The sequence below is a fragment of the Dreissena polymorpha genome, chromosome 14, assembly GCF_020536995.1.
Source record: "Dreissena polymorpha isolate Duluth1 chromosome 14, UMN_Dpol_1.0, whole genome shotgun sequence".
NCBI classification, from domain to species: Eukaryota; Metazoa; Mollusca; class Bivalvia; order Myida; family Dreissenidae; genus Dreissena; species Dreissena polymorpha.
Window position 1 is genome coordinate 70,229,552 of NC_068368.1, and position 27,652 is coordinate 70,257,203.

At 36.1% G+C, this 27,652-nt stretch overlaps 1 protein-coding gene across 1 annotated transcript in view; it reads left to right on the top strand.

Annotated features, from left to right (window-relative positions):
- Positions 1-14,556: 14,556 nt before the first annotated feature.
- LOC127858943 (galactosylceramide sulfotransferase-like) overlaps positions 14,557-27,652 on the top strand; it is a 33,656-nt gene continuing 20,560 nt past the window's right edge. The window contains exons 1-2 of the mRNA XM_052396312.1: positions 14,557-14,683; positions 17,211-17,317. Of these exons, the coding sequence (XP_052252272.1) occupies positions 17,262-17,317 (56 nt within the window). The 5' untranslated portion in view covers positions 14,557-14,683; positions 17,211-17,261. The remainder of the gene's footprint in view (positions 14,684-17,210; positions 17,318-27,652) is intronic.

Sequence of the window (27,652 nt, forward strand, 5' to 3'; positions counted from 1 at the left end):
GCAGTAGTAGTAGTAGTAGTAGTTGTTGTTTTAGTAGTAGTAGTAGAAGTAGTAGTAGTAGAAGCAGTAGTAGCAGTAGTAGTAGAAGTAGTAGTAGTAGTAGTAGTAGTAGTAGTAGTAGTAGTAGTAGAAGTAGAAGTAGTAGTAGTAGTAGAAGTAGTAGTAGTAGTAGTAGTAGTAGTAGTAGTAGTAGTAGTAGCTGTAGTAGTAGTAGTAGTAGTAGTAGTAGAAGTAGTAGTAGTAGTAGCTGTAGTAGTAGTAGTAGTAGTAGTAGTAGTAGTAGTAGAAGTAGTAGTAGTAGTAGAAGTAGTAGTAGTAGTAGTAGTAGTAGTAGTAGTAGTAGTAGTAGAAGTAGTAGTAGTAGTAGTAGTAGTAGTAGTAGTAGTAGTAGTAGTAGTAGTAGTAGTAGTAGTAGTAGTAGAAGTAGTAGTAGTAGTAGTAGTAGTAGTAGTAGTAGTAGTAGTAGTAGTAGTAGTAGTAGTAGTAGTAGTAGTAGTAGTAGTAGTAGAAGTAGTCATAGTAGTAGTAGCAGCAGCAGCAGCAGATACAGATGCAGCAGCAGCAGTAGTAGTAGTAGTAGTAGTAGTTGTTGTAGTAGTAGTAGTAGTAGTAGTAGTAGTAGTAGTAGAAGTAGTAGTAGTAGTAGTAGTAGTAGTAGTAGTAGTAGTAGTAGTAGTAGTAGTAGTAGTAGTAGTAGTAGTAGCAGTAGTAGCAGCAGCAGCAGTAGTAGTAGAAGTAGCAGCAGCATCAGTAGTAGTAGTTGTTGTTGTTGTAATAGCTTATGTTCTCAATTTACAAAAAGGTAAAACACAAATTATTCCATATCATTTTCAAGCAGCATTTTAACTAAGTTTGGATATACACGTATTATAATAATGCCACGTTCGTTGTAATGGTTGTAATGAGTTATTCTTTATTACGTAAATTATTCCATTCGATTGTGCTTTAATATGTATGTGTATCTTTGTTGTACATGTAGTAAATTGTTCGGGTTTTTGTGTCTGGCAAAATTAGATCTTTGCGTATAATTAAACGTAAAGTGTGTGATTCGTTGTTGGAAAAGGTTAACAACTCATTCATATATGATGGCGCAAAATAGTAAACGTTACTATATGTTTTATTCCAGTGTGGTATATTACTCTTAGATCTTATATTTGCATTTGTATTATAAGAAAGCGGATTATTTCTTTTATACTTGTAATGAATCGTTATCGTTTTGCTACCGAATACCGTTAGGGTCATCGTGATCCTTAAAATCCAGAGGGCGACAATGCGATAGTGCGATAGTACGATGACAACAGTGCGACCATACGATGACGACAGTGCGACAATACGATGACGACAGTGTGACAATACGATGGCGACAGTGTGATAGTATAATGACGACAATGCGACAATGCGATGGTGCGATAATACGATGACGACAGTGCGACAATACAATGGCGACAATGCGATAGTACGTTGGCGACAATGCGATAAAACGAAGAAGACAGTACGATAACGCGATAGTACGATGGCGACAATGCGACGAAACGATGACGACAGTACGAAATGACTATCACATTGTTGCCATCGTACTATCGCACAGTCGCCATCGTATTGTCGCACTGTCGCATTGTCGTCATCGTACTATCGCGTTGTCGCATGGTTACACATTAAAATCCAGAGGGCGACAATGCGATAGTGCGATAGTACGATGGCGACAATGCGATAGTACGATGGCGACAACGCTATAGTACGATGGCGATAACGCGATAGTACGATGGCGACAATGCGACAACGCGAAAGTACGACTATCGCATTGTCGCCATCGAACCATCGCACTGTTGCCATCGTATTGTCGCACTGTCGTCATCTTATTATCACACTATCGCATTGTCGCCATCGTACAATCGCATTGTCGCCATCGTATTGTCGCACTGTCGTCATCGTACTATCGCATTGTCGCCCTCGTACTATCGCGTTGTCGCATTGTCGCCATCGTACTATCGCACTATCGCATTGTCGCCCTCTGAATTTTAATGTGTAACGAGGATGGCCCTAACGGTATTCCGTAAATAATTATTAAACGTTTGTTGTACACATTGTATCCAACTGCATCATAAGGCATAACTTGGTTATGGTAGTAGTTGAGGTTATCACTTCGACTCGTCTGTGGAAATGTCGGTTATATTGTTATACACAGTGCATCCAACTGCAACATAAGGGCATAACTTGGCTGTTGTAGCAGGTGAGGTTCTCACTTCGACTCCTCTGTGGATTTCTTCTTAAGTACCTCGTATTGTGATTGTTTATTCAACAGTTTTTTTTGCAATATAGAATATAGTTTATTTCGATGGGACCATTTGTGGGAACTATTGTTACTTCTTTTTATTGTTTCTAAGTAGTTTGTTGTTGTTTTTTCGATAATTGTATACATTTTGTTAATCACTGATACTAAAATCATTGATCAATACAAATTTAGGTGTATTCTGTTATTTGAACAATTTTACAGCCAACTTTTTACCGGCTACTCACCAATTGTCAATGTGTCATCATAAGATTGCCAACCTTCATGCAAAACAGTGAATTTGCAGTACTCACAAATGTTTTTCCTTCTTCATGTACAAATAAATATTGCAAATAATGTCATGGCAAGTGCCCATACGAAAAACTTTATTTAGTATACGGTTTACTGAACCAGAGATCTTTGGCGTGAGTCAAGCGAACTACGCATGCTCGGAACTAACAACGATGTTGATTGGCTGATACTTATGTAACGTCGGACGGCATATTGAACGATGTCGCGACAATTAAAGTATGTTGCAAGATCATCACAGATCATGAAGTAATATCGGCCGCGACACGCTTAATTTATCGGAGGGAAACACTGATTGGGACATACTGGTATATTGGATATACACTGGTTTAAAGCACTAACAGGATGAAGATACAGAAAATGTGGTTGACTTTTACACGAAAGGTTTGTAATAACTTAATATATATGACATAATATAATATAATTTCAAGGGAAGCTGTGCGATACGATACAATTACATACACAAATCATTCCATACCATACCACACCGCACCGCATCGCACACCACAACACAATATAATATAATATAATATAAAACCATAGAATATGATAGAACAATATACATTTATATAATATAATATAATATAATACAACAGTTCCACTGGTGAAACGTACAGTGCCGCCGTTATATGATTGAAATACTGATAGACACTCGGTAAAACGCAATGAACCGTCGTTATTGGGATAAAACATTGTAGAACACTGGATTAAACGTAATAAGACGGCATTATTAGGATCAAACCATGTTGATCAATGGGTAAAACGTGATTAACCGGCGTTATTGGGATAAAACACCAGAATACTGGGTAAAACGAAATGAACCGCCGGTTTTGGAATAACACCCTGTTGAACACTGGGTAAAACGTAATGAATCACCGTTATTGGGATAAAACCCTGTTGAACAATGGTTAAAACGTAAGGGACCGCCGTTATTGGCATAAAACCCTGTTGAACACTGGGTAAATACTAATGAACCGCCGTAATTGGGATAAAACACTGTTGAACACTAGGTAAAACGTAATGAACCGCCGTTATTGGGATAAACACTGTTGAAAACTGGGTTAAACGTAATGAACCGCCGTTATCGGGATAAAACACAGTTGAACAGTGAGTACGACGCTATGAACCACCGTTATTGGGATAAAACACTTGTGACCACTGGTACAAACATTATAAGCCACCGTTATTAAAAAACTGTTAAACACTGGGTCAAACGTAATGAGCCGCCGTTCTGTGATAACACCCTGTTGAAAACTGGGTAAAACGTAATGAACCGCCGTTATTGGGATAAAACACTGTTTAATACTGGGTAAAACGTAATGAACCGCCGTCATTTGGAAAAAAAAAACCCTGTTTAACACTGGGTAAAACGTAATGAACCGCCGTAATTGGGATAAAACACTGTTGAATACTGGGTAAAACGTAATTAACCGGCGTTATTGGAATAAAACACTTATGAACACTGGTAAAACGAAATAAGCCACCGTTATTTGGCTGAAATCACCCGATACGACTCGAGTTATACTGTTCAAGCGGCCGTAGGATGGAGTTACGCTGTATGAACATTTGGTATGGGGTTAGCCTCTTGATAACTTAGTTTATTTATAGATAAAGGAGGAAAAAGGATTAGGCTTAGGCATCTCGATCTTCTACATTATTTATTAAAATTAATGAACCAAAAACGCCTTTAAGGTATTGAACTCAATTTAAAGAAGTGAAATATTGAATATTAATATGTGTTTTATTCAAGGAATTCGGAAGATTTAATATAATACATACAGAAATAAATCTTGTTACACTTGACACATTAACCACGCGGTAATTCACTATTTTTTTTAATAACGAGAAGATCGAGATACCGTAGTCTAATCCCTTTTCCTTCTTTATCTATAGATAAACTTTTTATTTATAGATCTTTGAGTCAGGTTATCTAGATGCTATCCCTCTACCAAATGGTTAACTCTGTTAACCTAAGGCCTCTTGAACAGCATAACCCAAGTCGTATCGGGTGCTGAAATACTGCTGAGCTCTGGGATAAATGTACAGTGCAGTATAGGCCTACTGTAAAAAAATCTCAATGAACGCAATATTAGTTCATGCTAACTGGAAACTATGACCAAAGCCACGATATTATTTTCCTGAGGCTATTTAATCTGTGATAAAATAGTTATTTCTTCATAATCAAATATCGGTTTGAAACCTTTTATATTAATTTATGTTTCGAGATTGATTATAAGACCTATTTTTCAAATGGCAAAAAATTCCTATACCTATGTAAAAGACCTTTACATGAAATGCTTCTTCTTGAAGAACATGTTCAGTTTAAATCTACGCATCTTTCATGGTGTATCATATCCATGTACCATACCACAACGTTTAGTTTACTGACAAGGTTTTTATTATATGAGGTGGTTCGTTTTTCAGAAAAATTTCCAAACACTGTCCTTCTTCTTTTGCACTCTGCATTTCCATACCAGATTTTTTTTATACTTCCTTCAGACATACTAAAACATTACAAGACATTAGTCAGTGCTGTACATAAGACCAAATTTTCCACAACTTAAGCTGCATAACGCCCGTTTCGGCAACAACATCCTGTCTCGCCTTTAACTGAAAAGCATTTTCTGACTTGATTATCTATTATACGTCTTAGTTTCATTTGTCGCGTACATGTAGAAACACACTCGGCACTGATGACTCAATTGTCAAAGCAATTCAGAAGCCAGGATTAACAAGATTGTTGTTAACCCTGGTACAAACCTGTGTGGTATTCAAAGACAATAAGCAATATACTTAATAAACGTTTTTGAATAGGGAGGCGGAAAACTACAACGGGCGGGGCATGGTCAGGGGTGATAACCCCAAAAAAGGGTTAGAGTAAGAGTTAGGATTAGGGGTCGGGTTAGGGTTAGGGTGTGGTTTAGGCTAACCCAAACCCTAACCCGACCCCTAACACTAACCCTAACCCTAACCCTTACCCTCTAACCCCCCCTTGCGCAAAACCATACCATGCCTCGCCCGTTGTAGTTTTCCGCCTCCCTTTTGAATACGTTATAAACGACAAAAATGTGTTGTATTCTAAAGGAAATGATGTCGCTTCCGGTTTCCCGAAAACCGGAACTGAGTTGAAAGTGCCATTTATTGGCTTTCACATTGCTTTTGTTAACGTGACTGGAAACACTGCCAGGAATTTCTGCAATCAAGGTGGTATTTTTTTAAACAAAATATGTTCAATAGCTCTCGTTGCGGCAATTCATCGCATTGTTCCAATTACATGGCACATAACCAAAAGCGGAAGAGAGAACGAGCTTCCATAGTTTGGCTCTTTCCACAGGAAGCAGCGACAGCGATGACCATCAATGATTTGCAAAGTGCAAGGCTTGAACAATCACGACACTTTTGACTTTTTAGCTCACCTGATTGCTCAGGTGAGCTTTTGTGGCCGGTCTTTGTCCGTCGTCCGTCCGTCGTCCGTCCGTCGTCCGTCCACATTTGTTCGTAAACACTCTAGAGGCCACATTTATTGTCCGATCTTCATGAAACTTGGTCAGAAGATTTGTCCCAATGATATCTCGATCGAGTTCGAAACTGGGTCATGCTGGGTCAAAACCTAGGTCACTAGGTCAAAAAAAAATAACCTTGTAAACACTGTATAAGTCACATTTTATGCCCAATCGTCATGTAACTGTGTCAAAATGTTTGCCTTAATGATATGTTGGTTGAGTTCAAAAGTGGTTCCGGTCCGTTGAAAAACATGGCCGTCAGTGGGCGGGGCAGTTTTCCTTATTTGGCTATAGAAAAAAACATTGTAAACACTCTTGAAGTCACAATATTTGCCCAATCATCGTGAAAGTTGGTCAAAACATTGGTTTTATTGATTTCTCGAACGAGTTCGAAAATGGTCCAGATCGGCGAAAAAACATGGTCGCAATTATGTTTTACCCTATTGTGATTGCTTTTGTTCATGGTGGTGTTTCTTACACTGAAGTAATGTACAAGCTTTACACGTAATAGTTGAGTAATTTTTTTTCCGGTACCCGTTAAATAAATTACTTGCGTAGAAGTAAAATTGCACAATATTTTAAATGAATAGTTGTAAAACAATGTATTATTATGATTTAAATGCCTAATATATATATATATATAGTTCCTGTTAATCCATTTCCGACAAATGTCTTCATTTTTTAAATGTAAAAATATTTTATTAAAGCATCTGTTCAGTATTTTAGCTTTAAAATTTGGCTTAAATTACTGCTCAATTTGCCAAGAGATGACATGGAGGTATCGTAACTTGTGTTTAATAACCAAACACTCGTCTGCCACATGCGTTTATTCAGGGACCCAAGTTTAGGTTAATGGGTTTTACTTTATGACACCATGTTTTCTTTGTAATTGTCTGGACAGTATCCGATCATAACGAGATAATCGGTTTGTGATGAACAGAGGTGCAATTAAACACCGGGATATAAAAGCTGCAACTAAGAGTGTCAAAATGAGTGTGAACAATTAAATAAAACAATTACATTAGTCAAGGGAATTTATTTAATGTGTAACAAGGTAGGTTTTTTCAGACATAAAGGTTCAAATCAGTTACCCTATGTTGCGTACAGAAAATAGACCTTTTGGTTGTTTGTTTTCATCCTTATTTGTTTTCGTTCATTAAATTTAATTTATTCTGAAATAATTTCAATTTCTGAGATTATTTTTTTTAAAACTAAAAATGGTCGTGAAGATGTGCCAAGTAGAGAGATTTTTGTGGTAACCACATATCGAGCCCTAGATTGTGTTCCACCCCCGTGTTCGTTGTGAGTAAAAACGAATAATAACAACAATATAACCGTTCCAAAGATGCATTCCCTTGCAAGCTTATGTTTTATATAAACATAATTAGTAAAATTATATTTGATATGTGCATGATTATCATTAAAAACGATGATTTTGTCAACCTTCTCTATATGCGCTTATATGAATTCCACCTCTTTTTGCCAACCAGTGGGCGGAGTCTAAACGTTGCAGGTGCGCGTGACGTCACTCGTCAACTGGTCTATATGTATATAGTGACAACATGTGAACACTCTAGAAGTCACATTTTTGGCCCAATTTTCATGAAATTTGGTCAGAACATTTGTTTCCTTGATATGTGAGTTGAGTTCGAAAATGGTTCCGGTCAGTTGAATAACATGGCTGCCGGAAGGGGGGGGGGCAGTTTTCCTTATTAGGCTATAGAGAAACCTTGTAAACACACTAGAAGTCACAATTTTTGCCCAATCATCATGAAAGTTGGTCAAAACATTGGCTTTATTGATATCTCGGACGAGTTTGAAAATGGTCCAGATCGGTGAAAAAACATGGCCACCAGTGGGCGGGGCATTTTTCTCTAAATGTTTATAGTGAAAACATGTGAACACTCTAGAAGTCACATTTTTGGCCCAATTTTCTTGAAATTTGGTCAGAATATTTGTTTCCTTGATATGAGAGGCGGTGACCCCAGCTTTATTCATATTTTGTGTTTATGTTGGTTTGTATTGTGCTGTATCGTGCTGTTTTGTACTGTTTGGGCAATCGGTCACTTGCCTTAAATAAAGGACCAACTAATTGTTTTTAATGAAAATTCAATACTGCTCCTGCAGCTGGGGTTTCACTTCTTTATATTGAGTTCGAAAATGGTTCCGGTCAGTTTAATAACATGGCTGCCAGGGGAGGGGGGGGGCAATTTTCTTATATTTATACATAGTAAAAAAAGCTTGTGAACACTCTAGAAGTCACATTATTTGCACAATCATCATGAAACTTGGTGAAAAGATTGGTTTTATATATATCACATAATTAATGCCATAATTATTGCCCTTAGATTGTCCAAATTTTTATTATATTATACAAAATCCTTGTAAACACTCTAGAGGTCACAATTTAGTTTAAGATTTTATGAATCTTGGTCATAATATTTATTTTTGTAAGCAAATTTTGATGTTTGGTAAGGGAGGTCAACTCAAAATATAAGGCACCAGGTCAAATCTTACAAAAAACAAAAACACTCCATATGCCAGAGTTTTGGTTCAATAATGATGAAACTTGACCAGGATATTTGTCTGGACAATATCTAGGTCAAGTTTGACGTTTGGTAAAGATTGAATGAACCGACTCCTCTCAGGTGAGCGAACTAGGGCCATCTTGGCCCTCTTGTCATAAAATCGGCGGGGATCTTACAGTAACCCGAGTAGATCTTGGGTACGGTACAATAGGCCATCTTATATATCTTGAAGTGGCTCGGAAAATTGCAAGTATGGCTCAAAAATCTCATTTTCATGTTTTTGTCAATTTCATTTCCACTTTCTTTTAGAAACAAAAAGAAAAACGGCTTCTATCATTTTAAATTTTCGAGATATGAACGTAAATATTAAACCACTCTATAGTAAAAAAGGCTCGTATTTAACAAACATTGTATCTAAACATGTATCTACAAAACCACTTTCCTAAGACACACGCTGGCTATTGAAAAATAAACAATAACATCAACGTTATGCTACATTATTCTGGAGCAAACACAACACGGATACTTTCTTAAGTTGTTTGCCTTCATTTATACACAAACTTGAAATGTGATCAATATTGCCACTGCGAATTAAAACATGGTTCCAATTTGTTTTTTCATATCCTCTAACAAACATCTTGTTATATGACTATTACACAAAAGGATCTCAATACACAAGTTTGGTCCTTGGATGTTTATGAATCATGTCGCAACTTCATACAAATACAATACTTCCGTTGTAATTTGTATAGTTATGGATTTTATAATTCCATTTAAATTACATCGATTTACACACTTAAAAGTCAATATTGTCAATTGGAAAATATCATCAGACTTTAATAGCAACAATGTATTTCTGAAACAAAAACAGTGTGCAATATTGTTCAGACTACAGTATATAATCAATTAACTTAATAACGTGATAAACAATATATCACAGGAAATTTTCTGTAACGTTGAAGATAAACTGCTATGATAAAGTATTATACAGTGATATTAGTATATTCAAATTATTGGTCCATTGGATTTATCTAGAACACCACAAACCTGTATTAACATTTAGCTTATTAACAGCCTATTGTGTACAAAATTCACCTTTCTTAACATTGGGAAATACATTTTGAAATATGTTTGTTGAAAGTCAATAACAGATCGACATCATTATAAATAAATCAGGTCTCAAAGAAACTTTTTTTGTTCAAATCATGAGTGGTAGTGAAATACTTTTCTAACTTATGTGCACATTCATGCATATTTGCATTACAAACATCCGTAAAAACAATTAATTTGTACTTTGTATGAATACAAGTATGAAAGATTAATATCACATAAATGGTATTTCGAGTAAATTTGCTTATGATATCATGAATGTTAAATGTTGCTGGGCTAATCTTCTTACAAATACGTAACTGACACGTACATAATGGATCTGAAAGCTGTCCATTTACACAGTATTACCAATCAAGGAAAAGCCAAACAATACAATTATTAACATGAGCTTTAACCCCAAACAAATGTGCCTCTGTCAACTACGTGCACAAACTAAAATGCGTGCAACATGATATCCAATAATTGAAAGAGGCATAACTACCTGCAGTATACTTACTGTCATTTTTGTCAACTTGTTGTTGCAAATGCCAAAAAGGTGAGCTCAAGTTATTTGGTGTGTCCAGCCAGCATCATTCTGTACTCAATTTGCAAATGAAACAATTTAAAATTTACGAAATTGAACGGATTTTCTCTTTGCATAATTTCAACTCAATGTACATTATATGTTTATTCATAGTAATTATTACTTTACATTATCAAATTATAGATAATTGGAAGGCATATAACAGCAAACTCTATAGCTTAGTTTTATCAGAGCGCAGCAATAAAACTTTGAATTTTCTCACATGTGGCAGACGCCAGGTAATGGAAGTGCATTTTAACTAGCTTATTGTTAAATGAACTTGACCTTTTTTCTGAAATTCGTCCTTGTCAATTTAATAAGCAATCAGTCGCAATGTGATTTACTGATTACATACGTGAAACAAAATGTAGTTTGAAACAATTGTTCTCCTTTTTTAAAGTATGTTTGACTCTGTCTGTGTCGCAGTTAGCAGTCATCGTGAGATGCACAAGTAGAATTTCCAGTGTTGCGATGTCAGAATGTCTGATTGTATACCCAAATATGAATGTTCATTGCTCAATGTCAAAATTTCTTATTTCAATAATGTCAGTGACGTTTACAGCTTCACTGCAAAGATTAAAGTATACAGAATCTGACAGAACAACAAAGCCTCTTTTGACAACGTTGCTTTGATAGACAATATGTTCATTGAAAAATAAAAATAAAACATCATTTAAGATAATAGTTGTACGGAATCCGGATAGTGCCATCTATAATCTCGCACTTCGTGCGTCGACCCACGATATATTTAACACGATATATCGCCTTTTGGGCTACCTACACAAGGGCGATATATCGTGCTAAATATATCGTGCGTCGCCGCGACTGTCAATATAATATCGTGCGTCGCCGCGACTGTCAAGAAAAATATCGTGCGTCGCCGCGACTGTCAAGAAAAATATTAAGTATCGCTTCGTGTGTCTAGTGTCGCCCTTGATGAAAGAAGTGCGATACTATAGATGGCAGTATCCGGATTCCGTATAGTGGTATGCTTGTCAATATAAATTGATCGTGGTTTAAATGATTGCAGTTTGTTTCGGATCGTTACGTTTTTGCAATAAGCATACATTAAGCAACATTGATGTCATCGTCTCTTGAACTGTATCAGCTTAAAGAGCGAATTGTAGATGTGTTTTATCAGAGGTTCACATTCTTACATTATGATGGTATCGCGTTGATTCAAGTGTAACATACCGGGAATCCCTAAGATTTAGTTACACCGCCATATCAATTGTGTCAGTAAATCAATGAAACAATATCGTTTTATTAGTAATGCGAGGCAGCTTAACACTAGCGCAAATTTAGTACTAATACTAAACATTGGTATTGTATAATATCTACCGGTATATCTTGCGCCATCTGTAACGCCGCAATGTATCTATAGCTGATGCAGGGCTGTTACCCAACGCAACAATGGAAACGTTACACCCGACTAATTGACGAAAATTAACAAAAAAGGAAATACTCAACAACAGAAAGCAGCTGTCTAAATAACAATCGAACACCATTAATTAAAAAATGTAATGCTATACTGTTTTACTTGACATAACCGGTTCTGTTGACAAACAACATGTATTGTCGAGGCTGTTAATTCATAACATTGACAATAGCGATGACAAATTATATTTTTACAAATGTTGGTTTTGTTCTTATATATGCTACTAGGGGATATTGACTTGTTTTGTTTTTACTTGATCTTCGCCATTGTTTACGCGATTTGTTTTGAGAACACAACGCGATCATACACAAGGCGTCAAACCCATACATAAGTTAAAAAAAACATTCTTAACTTTTAGCTATACATAACTAATGTTTGAGACAGCTGCTGCAATTAATATGCGTCCACGCTTCTAACGTAAATACCATGTGTCATCATATCCATTTACGACTTATATACAAATTTTGATGCATTGTAAGTCCCGTAGAAAATTAAATTAAATAAACATAACTGATGTTTGAGACAGCTGCTGCTATTGATATGAGTCCATGCTTCTTACGTAAATACCATGTCTCATCATATCCATTTACGACTTATATTACATATTTTCATGCATTGTCAGTCCCGTAGAAAGTTAAATTAAATAAAATACCTTTCTTACTAGATTCTATTTGTTAAGGCTTCATGTCTAACCCTTAGATACTGATGAGCAGCAAACAACATAAAACCTGAACAGACTGCGAGTTACGCGCAGAATGTTCTGGTTTTATGTTGTTTGCACAAAGCCATTTGCACTTTGCCTTAAAGTGAAAAAAGGGTTGAAATAAGGTTTATACACGATGTGACTGCATCAGAAATGTGTTCTTAATGTGTGTTCTGCAACATGAAAAAAACTATTTTCTAAAACTCTGACGAAAGCGAAAGTAAATTGTTGTAGACATCGAACTCGAATTTATCTGTATATAAATTTGAATAACACTTCCGAGCATAAATAAAGACATAAACATGTGTTTTTCAACATGTTCCTTACTTTGTCCTCTTTGCCCACTTTTGGGCATAGGGCTTTGATTAGTGTCCGCCATTGGGTACGGTCCTGAGCCCTGCGCTTTGCTTCATCCCATGATAGGTGGAGAGGCTTTAGCTCTGTCTCAGGAGTTCTCCTTCTGGTTCATGCTGGTGTCCTATCTTTCTCCGACCTTGTAGATTCCTGTCCAGAACATGCCTGGTGAAGTTTGATTGGTCTCTTCGGATTGTATGACCATTCCATTTCCACTTCCTCCTTTTAATGGTGGTGGTGATTGGTTTCTGTCTCGTTCTCTTCCAGAAATCCTGGTTGGAAATTCGGTCAGGCCTCGGTCTTCTTGTATTCGTGTATTCGTGTATTCGGTCATCTGATTCGAAGGATGTTGCAGAGCCATCTGCTGATGAATACCTGTAGTTTGTGATCCAGCGCGTTAGTGTGTTTTCAGGTTTCCGATCCATACAGCAGGACAGACTTCACGTTCGAGTTGAAGAGGGTCAGCTTTGTGGAAATCCCTATGTGCCTGTTCTCAAGGTGTTCCTGAACATGGTGAAAGCACACTGGTCCTTACCAATTCGGACTTTGACACCCTCATCAGCCCCTCCTGTCTTGGAGACAACTTCCCAAGTATACAAAGCTGTCAACTTCCTCCAGCGGCCGGTCTTCCAGCAGAATGGACGCTGTGCGAGTAGCATTGATGCGCATTGTCTTCGTCTTGCTGGGGTTGATGGACAGCCCTGTACTTCTAGCTGTATCGACTAGATTTTGAATCTTCTCCTGCATGTGTTGAAGAGATTGGGACAGCAGGCTTATGTCATCTCCAAGTCCAAGTCTTCTAGCCGTTTGGTAATGGTCCACTGTATCCCACGTGGTTGACTAGTTGTAGTGGCCATTATCCAGTCGACAACACGCGAGGAGATTAGAGGGGAAATCAAACAGCCCTGTCGTACGCCGGTTGTTAGGTAAAAGGATGGGGACAGTTCGCAATATTGAATAAAATTGCAGGTAAAAAAGAAAAAAAGTTACACTGAACTGGGCCGCTAACCACTGTCCCCATGAGTCCTGGAGTAAAAGTGTTCCGCTTAGACCACTCGGCCATCCGTGCTCTTGTTATTACGGGAGATTTTTTTTTACTTTATATAAGCAATCCTCGTAGATTCACAAAATTGAACGACAATAACAGAGCTTTCCAAATTATTCAATCGTTTCGCGTTGCAACGCTTAATAATTTTCAGGTTTTCAAATCGTCAAAAGATGCATATTATGGATATTTTAGAGCATGGTAAATTTTCAGCATTACTGTTTCCTCACAAATATCATAACTAAAAAGACAATTTGCGAAACTGAAACAACTTTGTTTAATTTTGTAAATTTACCAAAACGTGAAAAGGCCCCTTTAATTAATTATCACAAGGCAACGAAAAGGCCTACGGCCAGACCGACCATCCGATCGACAGACCGATCATCGGAAAGGTGAAAATTAATATACCCTTACTTCTCCTAGAGGGTCGTTCATACAACTAGAATTTAACGGTGTTCTTAATTGCAAAACAATATGAAGAGCTTGAAGTTTACTTTAAACATATTTATTTTTACTGCAAATAATTTGTGTTAAGTAAATATTTAAAATGGTTCCACACCTTATCAATTATTATCCCACGACAGACAATCACTTAAAGATTCTTTTGCATAAATACTTAACGTGTTATGTGTTTAAAGAACAGTGTAAATACGCTGTCTCTTCAGAAATTAATATGTAATCGAGCCATATTTATAAAGATGATGTAAAATGTATTAAACGTAAGAAAACGGTATACACAGGTTATACGATCAGAAAGACAAACCATTATGAAAACAGAACAGAATACTTAACATCTGACTGGTTTCGAACTTTGTATCACCGGATTACTTCTTTTACAACTGGCCACAGCGGCAGAGATGCGGTATGCTTATTTACTTTTCTCAATAAACAGCGCTATGTACATTCACATTCGTACCCTCCTATCCATCATGTCTAAATTTATAAAGAAATATTTTTCATGTAATATTTTATCGTATACAGAGATGTCACACAGTTGAAAATAAATTTGCGTAAGCAATATTTTTATATATAATACGCCACCAGCCATTTTGATCATTTGTGTACAAATCAAACTGATTTTATCGCGAACATGTTTTTTCATCATACAGTATAACACGCCGGGTATTCAGATTCTTACTTTGATTACGGATGGCACTTCGATAACAGAGAACAACAAAAGCCACGCACCAGAGAAGAGTTCTTCAGCTTTTTGGATGTGTATTATGTTCATTTGGTTTGCATACGCGGAACATGGTATGGTCGATTAATTGTATAGAAATTCGTATTGTGTAGAAAGAAATTCGCGAAAAACGGTCGGCATGAATGGGATGATCATGACATACCTCAACAAAATAAAAATACTTAGAAATAAATCAAGATTAATAAACTATTCGAAATTAAAGCTCAATATGGCCATGAATGTTACAACTTGTTACCTTTTAGTTTACTGACGTATTTGAAAAAATTCAAAAGAGTCGGATGCCAAATTGTATGTGCACTTCGTTAACCGATCATCTCAATGACCATGACACTTCTATTCCAAGATTACCCGATACTTTTTACCAGATAAAACACACTCAGTTTAGTGAATCAGAAATGCAGAATTCTCTGTGGAATACCGTTATGGTAAGCAGGTCATGCATAAAAAGTGTGTACTGACGTAAATTAAAAACGAATAACCGAAACATGTTCTTATCCCTTCGAAATATGATTATGATTTTGTATAAATGGGAAAGATAAATGAGAAACTAATTCGATATATCTGATATGGCCATATATTTTTCAGTTTTCGAGTCACCCAACCGCCGAATCTTCGCATAGTACACGAGCTTAAAGGGGCCCTTTTCACAGATTTTGGCATGTATTGAAGCTTGTCATTAAATGCTCTATATTGATACATTTAAACATTTGACCAAAAAATCTCCAGTAAAAAAAACAATAACACAATTAAAGAAAGAAAAAAGTAACCCTCACCTGGACTCGAACCACTGACCCCTGGAGTCCTGGAGTAAAAAGTCTCCCGCTTAGACCACTCGACCGTCCGTGCTCAAGCTATGATCAGTCTTTTTTTTACTTATATAAGTAATCCTCGTAGTTTCACAAAATATAACGACAAAAACAGAACTTTCCAAATTATTCAATCGTTTCGCATTGCAACGCTTTATAATTTTCAGGTTTTCAAATCGTCAAAAGATGCATATAATGGATATTTTAGAGCATGGTAAATATCCAGTTTTACTGTTTCCTCACAAACATCATAACTATACGAAAATTTGCGAATCTGAAACAACTTTTTTTAATTTTGTCACTTTACCAAAACGTGAAAAGGCCCTTTTAACCTTAGTCTTAGATCCATTAAACAAAACTATACTTTTATTACTTACTGTATTTCTGGTATTAATTTAATTGCTACAAATACCCTATAGTACGTGATATTTAATGCGTTCAAATGAAACCGCTACAATTGTTCACTTCTTAATAATTAAACAGCGTTATTTCGTTCAAGCTTAAAATTCAACAAACTAAGATTTAAAATCGTGTACATCGGTAACCTTTAGATTTATTTTAGAGATCAGCAGAGCAAAGTTTCCAGCTGCCTGGATTCTGGCCTATTATGATATCTGGTAGTGTAATCTCTACATGCAAGTTTAATTGGCTTTTAGAGGTTTATTTAACTTGCGGGGTGCATTTTTAACCCCACAGTTAAGCACACGTATTTTTCTATTCTAAACGATAGATACATCATTTTTGTGACATATGGCAACAACTCGGTTTTGAATCGATAAACTATATATATATATATATATATATATATATATATATATATATATATATATATATATATATATATATATATATATATATATATATATATATAATATATATATATAAGCTCAATCAATGAAAACCATTTCTAATGACATGTTGTACCTCGATCGCAGTTATGTAAACATATGCATCATAAATGAATCTAGATGTTTTTCGAAGAAGAAAAAACAAATGACCTTTGACCCAACAGTACAGTGCGCATATAGACATCCGACTCCTCAAAAACCTGAACAATGTCAAACGTTTACCGACGCATGCTCTGATACTGGGACTAATGCTATAGAATGACTGTGATTACGGGTTCTGTGTTTATAAGTTCAAACCTATTCATTTCATCTATGTCATTATGGTATAACACATTAATTATCTATCATTTTCTGCAGCAGCACGTGGTTATAACGTTCGCTAATTTCACATGTTTAAAGAAGACCAACGTCCGGTCTTTTCATGGATAGTCAGTTTGTTTGTCATTGAGATTCGTAAGGAGTCTGATCGCACTTCCTGAACAAACAGTTTCCATTCCCTCAAAGAATTATTATATCTCTATGGTGTGTTTGCAGGTATGCTGTGACTGGCAGGTTCTGCAAGAAAAGTCACGTGCACGGAAAGTGATGCCGGCGTTGTCATGGTTACCGAAAACGCAGCTGTTACGTAGTAAACCGTTCATGTAAGTTTTGACGGACCGTTTTGTCGCATAGTAAGCTTTATGACAGCAAACCCCTTGCGGTGTTACCATTCTATGCGGGCTAAGGTTAGTAAGGTTAAGTGAAATCTTTCAAGATCTGGAAAATGTCTAGTTTGTAGTTTTTTAGCTCACGTAAGAGAAATATGTTCATGGTGAGAAGATCGCCTTTTTCCGTCTATATCCAAAGTCCACATTTATTGTCAAAACTTAATGAAACTTGATCGGAAAATTGTCCGATTGATATCTTGGCCGAGTTCGAAACTGGGTCAAGTGAGGTCTCACTCAAGGTAAAACGGAAGAAACAGCTTGTTAACACTATTAGTCTAGTAGGAACGGAGGTCCACGGTGCATGATTGGAACATTTTTTTTTTAAATGCTGATGATGTTCTACATTGTCTTGAGAAAAAGAAAAAAATTGTTCCCCCAAAAAAATGTCATGCCCAGGGGGTCTAAATCCAAGATGGCCGCCAAGATGGCCGACCAAAAACATAGGAAATGCCGTTTTTTTGCAAATGACACAAACAACATATATTTTCAATGATTTTGGTAAGCTTTTTAATTTAAGCAATTGAGAACATATTATTCTTATTAAACAAATAAGTTTTTTGGTGAAAAAATAAAAATTGTATGAAACAAAATGACTATATCAATGAAAAAAGGTAAAAAAACATGTGTTTTTGTACTTATAACATGTTTCAATTTGTATCTGAAAATCAGTATAGATACAATTATTATCCTTACTACATTTATACACACCTATGGGTCTAAGGAATATAAATATATAATATTTCATGTGAATAATATAAAGAAAAATGCCTAATGTGCATATTGATATATTTTGAGATATGCGAGGCTTTTATATTACTTTTTTCTAAACCTACAGTCAAATTAAGTTTACTTCGTACATCTTTCATTGGAGGCACAATGCGGCTGGGTTCTAGTTCGCAGCGTAATTTAGCTCCGTGTAATCGGTATCCTACAATAAATAAGTGCAACTCCAGGAAGTGTTTATGTTGCAAGTTTTTAAATATGTCCTCTTTTATTCTTTCATCGGTTAATAACCGCAAATTTTCAGTTAATATTAAATCCGATGTCTCATGAAATTCTATGCATGTGGTTTATGTTATTACTTGAAATGTACCCTGTTGTGGTGCGCAATACGTTGGGCAGACGGGTAGATCACTTAAAACACGTTTTAGGGAACATTTTTTTTTTTAAATTAAAAATAACAATAAATTTTATAACTTCATTTACCAGCACTTTAATAAAACGGGTCATAGCGTAACAAATATTTCAATTCAACCTGTGGAGCAACTTATTTTTAATAATAGTACTTCAAATCAGTGCCAATTAAAAGCAAGGTGCATGTCAGAATTTGAATGGATTAAACGTTTACAATCAGCTTACCCACTTGGATTAAATGATAATATTCTAAATGTTGGAACAATTTCTAAAAATAAATCGATTAATTCATTTTCTCTGTTTAGTAAACGTCTAAGAAATAAACGTTCACATGGCATTAGGAAAAATGGTAACTTACGGCGTAAATTTAAACGTCTGCTTTCTTTAAATGATTGCTACACATTATTACAAAATGGGGGTAAACATAAATTACTAAGTGCACTTTTCTCTCTTTCTGTTTCTTCGTTGGTGCATATTGATAAGGAATGTAAACTTATTTTACTTCAATCTGACCCTCTATATGAATGTGCTTGTATTATTGAATCTTTCACTGACTACTATCTTAAACCTTTTATTGAAAATGTACTTAACAAAACTAGAAATCGTATCAAAATTGAGTTTTGTAACAAAGGTCTTGATTTAATTGACATTCCTAAAATATTCAATGATAAAATGTACGTCGGTTGATTCCCCCTTAATTCCGCAATACTGAATCACCACTTATTTGCTACAAATATAGTAAACCTGTAAGAAGTATCGTTTTTAATTATAATTCTATTTCCACAGATATTAATGTAATAAGAAATTGTCCTACATTATGTGACTGTACTAGTTCTAAATATATATATGGTCCAGTTGGGCATGTTATTACTGGGGACCTTAATTTAATTCAAAATAAAAACCTTAGACATTTGCTACGCAGAGGTACAGATTGCCTATTCCTGTTGATTTTGATGACTGCATTAAGAATATTTTAACATCCTTACATGATTATTGCACTAAATGGTGCAGGAAGGAAAATGCTGAAATTACTGCACTCAATTATTGGAAAACTAAAATATTTAGTATGGCCATGAATAAAATATGTTTTTATGATACACATCCTTTGGCCCTACCACATTCACCTAAATTTAATAAACAAAATCTCTGTAAATTGCTTGAAGACTTAAAATCTTAATTCGTCTTAGTTCCTGCTGATAAGGCTGCTAATAATATTATAATAATATGACGAGTGTTTTATGTTCAAACTATTTTACAAGAACTTTCACAAACTACATCATATTGTGAGTACAATAAGCAGCCTAATGAAATTAATACCGACCATATTGCCCAATGCATAAAGTTAAATGTAATAGTCAATATTACTGACAAGAAATTGCCATCACTTTACTGGATACCTAAATTACATAAGACGCCATATAAAAGTCGTTTTATCGCTAATTCAGTGTCTTGTACCACCAAACAATTATCAGTGTATCTTACATCTGCATTGAGTGCTATTAGATATCATATAGCTAAATTTTGTAATAAAGTTTATGAAAATAGTAATATTAACCTATTTTGGTCAATAAAAAACACCTTAGAAGTTCTTGATAAAATTGAAAATAAAAAATATAAGGTGTCACAGTTAAGTACTTACGATTTTTCTACACTATATACAACGCTTCCTCACGCTTTAATAAAACCCAAACTTGTTTCTTTGATTGAAAAAACTTTTGCTAGAGAGAAGTGTTTGTATCTAGCTTTTAACACTAAAACAGCTTTTTTTACTAATCAGATATTAGATAATTACATTATTTGGACTGGTCTTGACTTTTGTGCAGCACTTACTTTTCTTTTGGATAACTTGTTTGTTGAATTTAATGGTAAAATATTTAAACAAATTATTGGCGTTCCTATGGGTACTAATTGTGCGCCACTTATAGCTGACCTTTTTTATATTGTTATGAAAGCGAATTTATGTTAGAATTATCTAAAACTAAGCAAGTAGATTTGATTAATTGTTTTAACCTTACTAGTAGGTACATTGATGAAATACTTAATTGAGATAATCCATTATTTGAACAATATATTCACAAAATCTACCCAAAAGAACTAGTCTTAAATAGATCGTGTATATCCAATACAGACGCTGCGTATTTAGACTTACATTTAACTATTAATACTAATTTGATCAAAACTAGTTTATTCTAGTTTATACGACAAACGGGACGATTTTAACTTTGAAATTGTGAATTTTCCGTTTCTAGATGGCAACATCCCTAAAGGACCTTCCTATGGTATTTACATTTCGCAGTTGGTACGTTATGCCAGAGCATGTTCGTGTATTAAAGATTTTAATGATCGTAATCTAATATTCACTAAAAAATTGCTAAAACAAGGCTTTTTATATCATAACCTAAGAAATAAATTTGCTAGATTTTACTCTAAGTATGGTGATTTAATTTCAAAATATAATGTTTCTTTAAAATGGCATTTAAATAATGGAATCTCCCATCCATCATTTTAAGGAGATGTTTTGAAGCGTGTCCGCAAATTAAAATATGTTAAACCAAATGTTCATATTAAACTTTTCAATTTAATTAACTTCTTTTTATCAAAAGGATACGATGCTTATGTACTAAAAAATACGTGTTTAATGGTTTTCGATTCACTTTATCTTTCTTCCCTTAAAATTTGGAATCATTAGTGATATTATAGGCATTTTTTACTGTTGAATAAAATTGTGTCATTGTGTCGTATTAACAAATCTGCATGAAAACTACATTATAGGCATTTTTCACTGTTTAATAAAATTGTGTCATTGTGTCGTATGAACAAATCTGCATGAAAACTACATTTGGACTCAAATCGTACATCAAATCATTTCTGTCTTCAGTTGTCAAAACACCTATATACTGTTTGATGTCAATAATGTCGCTTTAATGGAATTACCATTTTTATTCATTTGCTTCTTAATATTAAATCACCTAAACTTGTTTTATTAGTAGCACAGCCCCATTAATATTTTTATTTAGTACTACCCCTGGAATTTGTTCACGTCATTATGTCATGGATTTTTGTGACGTCATACGACCGACTTTCCCAGTTGTAATCTACATGCATAGGTCATTGGGTTTATAACGTTCCATTTTATTTATATTTTCTCTCTGATAGGCGTTTCTTGTTTGATTTAATTATTTTTATTTTTTTTAGCAGTAACATAAACAACCAAGCTATGTAATATGGAATTTTTACAACCATTATTGCTGCTTTTTCCTGTATTTGCGCGATGATTATCTGAGATATTAACTCAATGACACTATGTTCTCAAATCTTTTTCTATAAAGAAGGAATGTAGTTGACAATTGTTAATAGTTTTATTTGATCGTTCGTCAAAAAGTTATAACTCTGTTACTCTTGTATCTTCAATGCAATTGAGTAATTAAATAGTAATTAAATTGAATGCGTTTTAATTCCCTTTTATTATTGTTTAATTTGAGTTACAATGCTATGACGTTAAATTTTATTTACACTTAAATGTATTATGAATATTGCTGGGCCAAGTGTGAGGTTGAGCGCTCTATAACCAGGTTTAAACCCCCAATGCTTTGCATTGACCGTTCCAAGGCGGTGACCCCAGCTTTATTCATATTTTGTGTTTATGTTGGTTTGTATTGTGCTGTATTGTGCTGTTTTGTACTGTTTGGGCAATCGGTCACTTGCCTTAAATAAAGGACCAACTAATTGTTTTTAATGAAAATTCAATACTGCTCCAGCAGCTGGATTTTCACTTCTTTATATTGTTAACTTGTTATGTTTATGTATTATGATATTTTTGATACTTTTAAGTGTATGCACATTGATAAGCCCCCGGTAGGGTGTCATATAGCAGTTGAACTGTCTGTCAGTGTGTCCGTCTGTCCGTCTGTCTGTCCGTCCGTCCGAAAACTTTAACATTGGCCATAACTTTTGTAATATTGAAGATAGCAACTTGATATTTAGCATGCATGTGTACCTCATAGAGCTGCACATTTAGAGTGGTGAAAGGTCAAGGTCAAGGTCATTCTTCAAGGTTAAAGGTCAAAAAAACTAAACCAAGGGAAGTAACAAGCTTTAAAGGGAGATAATTTCTATTTATCATTTGGCAGGAACAGATCATTTTCAAAAGGGAAGAAATATTTTTTAAAGGGATATAATAATAATTTTAAAAAAAGTGGCACAGTAGGGGGCATTTTGTTTCTGACAAACACATTTCTAATTTTTATGCATAAATTTCATGTTCTCTTTATTATAATTGTAAAAGATAAAAGATAAAAATCATTTATCAACAAAGGTTCTAAAATCTCTCACAATGAACTCTAGTAGTATCAGGGGCTCGCGCTGCATGATTATAAGATTTTATTTGAAAATGCTGATGATAATCTACATTTTTGGTGGTAAAACATTATTTTTGTACCCGCAAAACTTATTTATCACATGGTTTATAAAGCCAAGATGGCTTCCAAGATTGCTGCCCATAAACCTTCAAAATACTGTGTTTGCACGAATTGCGCAAACAACATCTAATTTCGACCGTTTTGGTTAGCTTTTTAATTTAAGGAATGTATAACATATTATTTAAAAAAAATACAACAATTAACTTTATATTACATGAATATTTTATATGACAACATGATTAAATACACGTTAAATTGGTACACAAATATCGAGTTGCTATCTTTAATATTGCAAAATTTGACCTTTGACCTTGACCTTGAATGATGACCTTGACATTTCACCACTCAAAATGTGCAGCTCCATGAGATACACATGCATGCCAAATATCAAGTTGCTATCTTAAATATTGCAACATTTTAACCTTTGACCTTAACGGATGACCTTGACTTTGACCTTTCGCCACTCAAAATGTGCAGCTCCATGTGATACGCCTGCATGCCAAATATCAAGTTGATATCTTCAATATTTCAAAATTTGACATTTGACCTTGAAGGATAACCTTGACATTTTACCACTCAAAATGTGCAGCTCCATGAGATACGCATGCATGCAAACTATCGAGTTGCTATCTTCGATATTGCAAAATTTGACCTTTTACCTTGACCTTGAAGGATGACCTTGACCTTTCACCATTCAAAATGTGCAGCTCCATGAGATATGCATGAATGTCTAATATCAAGTTGCTATCTTCAATATTGCAAACTTTGACCTTTGACCACGACCTTGAAGGATGACCTTGACCTTTCACCACTCTAAATGTGCAGCTCCATGAGATACACATGCACGCCAAATATCAAGTTACTATCTTCAATATTGCAAAATTTGACCTATGACCTTGACCTTTCACCTTAAGGATGACCTTGACCTTAACCTTTCACCACTCAAAATGTGCAGCTCCATGAGATACACATACATGCCAAATATCAAGTTGCTATCTTCAATATTGCAAAAGTAATGGGCAATTTTAAAGTTTTCGGACGGGCGGACGGACGGAAGGACGAACGGACGGACTGACTGACGAACAGACGGACGGACAGTTAAAAAACTATATGCCACCTGTCGGGAATTCATAACGTTGACGTTTATCCGCTAACATGCACGCGACGTCATGTATACTATCGACGTCATGTATACTATCGACGTCATTTCTTATGTTGCACATATACAAGTTCGTATTAACGTTTATTAAAAGGTCGAACCTAACGCACGATTCCATAGTTTATTAACACTATACGATCATACGCAACATTTTGGTGCCGTGCCTAAAAGAAAAATGCAACTTAACAAACTCATTTCGTTGCGTGCAGCTCAGCGTCGAATAATAGCGAAACAATTTGAGAAACTCGAAGAAATTTCTTCAACCTCCGAGTCGCAGAAACTACTGGACATCATTCAAGAGAAGACACACACGATCAGAGGATTGAATGAAAAGATCATCAACCATGCAGACCTCGGAGATATAGAAACTGAACTATTCGACAGTGAGGAATATTCCATTGAACTTGAAATGAAAATACACAGATATCAAGAAAAAATCAAGACATTAAATGAGACAACATTTGAACAAAGAGATGCAAATCAAAATCATTTCACGACGGGCGATGTACGGCATTCAACGCAACCGGAAGAGGAACGTGTTCCAACCCAAACATCTAATAGAGGGAATTACGTTACTGCGTCTACGAAACTTCCGAAACTGACATTGCCTACTTTCAGTGGTAACATAAGCGAGTGGCAAACATTTTGGGACTCATTTGACTCAGCGGTGCACCAGAACCCAATACTCACGGATGTACAGAAGTTTTCGTATCTTCGATCTTTAATTGAAGGGAGCGCAGCTATGGCGATCGGTGGATTTCCGTTGACAGGCAGAAACTACCAGAATGCGATCGAACTATTGCGGGAACGCTACGGGCAGACGCACAAAATCATTGATAACTTCATGACATTATTATTAGAACTTCCGCCACCCCGCAATTCCGTACATAGCATTCGTGAATTTCATGACAAAATGGAAACCTATATCCGGGGTCTAGAGTCACTGGGACAGTCACAAGATTCGTTCGGAGATCTACTTGTTCCAATCATTATGAAGAAGCTCCAACCGGATATGCGACGCAACCTTATCAGGAGCCACGGAGATGACAAGTGGCAGCTTCAGGAGCTACGTGTGGCCATCGGGCGGGAAATCAGAATCATGGACGCCGGCTATAGCAACGATCAAGAATTTCATCTCCCGACTGCCTCATTCCTCACAGCTTCAAAAAGGGAGGTAAGCCGTCCCATGAAAAGTAATGTCAAACCGCTGATATGTCCATTTTGTAGTGAATATCATCAACCCCAGGTGTGCAACAAGATTATAGACATTCACCAGAGAATTGACATTGTGAAAAGCAAACGCTTGTGTTTCAATTGCCTGAACCACCATAAAGTGTCGGACTGCAAATCTAAATTTCGATGTCGTCATTGTAAAGGTAAACACCACAGCAGCATTTGCACAAAGAAGACGACACCCGCTTCGTCCATGAATCCGGAAGCCATTCCTTTCAAGTCGGCTATGACCAACAGTGCAATCTTACACACTGCCTCCCATGAGAGAACAAACGTTTTATTGAAGACTGCTGTAGCCGAAGTTCTATCCCAAAGTCATAGTTCTTCCGCCAACATTTTACTTGACGAGGGCGCACAGCGATCCTTTATTACAGAGGACCTCGCAAGGGTTCTACATCTCCCTGTTACCGGACATGATACAATTTCTCTGGCTTCGTTTGGTGGAATGTCACAAGGGGTTCGGTCCATACCTACAAGCGAGATTTACCTGAAAAGCGAGACGAGGGATTTGATAAAACTGGAAGTTCTTGTAGTGCCAACGATAGCAGTGCCATTACAGAACATACCCACAGAAATACGTCATTTGGATTATCTGAGAGGTCTGAAATTAGCCCATCCGCTCACAGAACACAACAACGATCTGTTTGAAATTTCGCTTCTGGTTGGTGCGGATTATTATTGGGATATAGTTGAAGACCGAGTAATCAGAGGCAACGGACCAACAGCGGTGAAATCGAAGATTGGTTATTTGTTGTCGGGACCACTTCCGGTATCAGGACATCGAACCACTGACCTACACATGCTGAATGTCATCAGCGCTCCACCAAGTACATTTGAAATGGAGAAGTTTTGGCAGCTTGAGTCTATGGGAATATCTTCAGAAGAGTCAACAGACGGTACTTCCGGTAACCTTCAAGAATACATGTGCAACAGCATTTCATTCGAAGATGGTCGGTATGTGGCAAAATTACCATGGAGAGATTACCACCCAACTCTACCAACCAACTACGATATATGCAAGAGACGGACAGAGGCTACCATACGCCGATTATCTCAAGAACCGGAAGTGCTAAAGACGTATGGAGAGATAATCGCCGATCAGCTTAAAGGAGGTGTCATTGAGAAAGTTGACCAACAAGAAGACGAACACACAGTGCATTACATTCCACACCATGGAGTGAAAAAGGACTCGGTAACTACACCAATACGTATCGTATATGACTGCAGTTGTCGCCAATCTCGTGACCAACCAAGCCTCAACGACTGTCTTATGTCCGCCCCACCTGAATTGAATGACCTTACGGGGATTCTTCTACGGTTCAGGATGCACAAATAAGCAGAAGCCGTTATCAACGACAGACCCCTTACTTACGTCACTTCCAGCCGGAAACATTGACGCCTGCCCATCTTCTATATGGAAGACGGATAACGTCACTTCCTGTCGAGCCTGCGACATTGCCAGCAGATTATTGCATCAATCGTTCGTCGCTTGTGAAGCAAGGTATTCGACGAGTGCAACTCATACAGAACTTCCGCGAAAGATGGCGACGTGAATACCTGACGGCACTCAGAGAAAGAAGTCAAGTACAGGGAAACAACAACCAGACGATATCAGTAGGCGACGTCGTACAGATTCAAGATGACTGCCCGAGGACGCAGTGGCGCTTGGCCGTTGTGGAGGAACTCGTGCCGGGAAATGACGGATTCGTTCGTTCGGCGAAAGTTCAAACAAAAAATGGACTCACTCATCGACCAATCGTGAAACTTTATCCAATTGAAGAATGTGAAAACAATATCTAGAGACTGTTTATATAATGTGATAATAGAGACTTAATGTGATTATTGTGATAAGCAGAGACTTACGCTAATTTAATAATACTTGTTAAAATAATTTCATGTTATATTTTCTGTTGTTAGAATTTATATCATTTCGAGGCCCGGAATATGTCGGGAATTCATAACGTTGACGTTTATCCGCTAACATGCACGCGACGTCATGTATACTATCGACGTCATGTATACTATCGACGTCATTTCTTATGTTGCACATATACAAGTTCGTATTAACGTTTATTAAAAGGTCGAACCTAACGCACGATTCCATAGTTTATTAACACTATACGATCATACGCAACACCACCCTTAAGGGGCATAAAAAAGTTATGGCGAAAGTTTAAGTTTTCGGACTGACGGACAGATGACATATATTTGACTTTTGACCTTGAAGGATGACCTTGACCTTGACCTTTCATGTTTCAAAATGTGCAGCTCCATGAGATACACATGCATTGCAAATATTAAGTTGCTATCTTGAATATTGAAAAT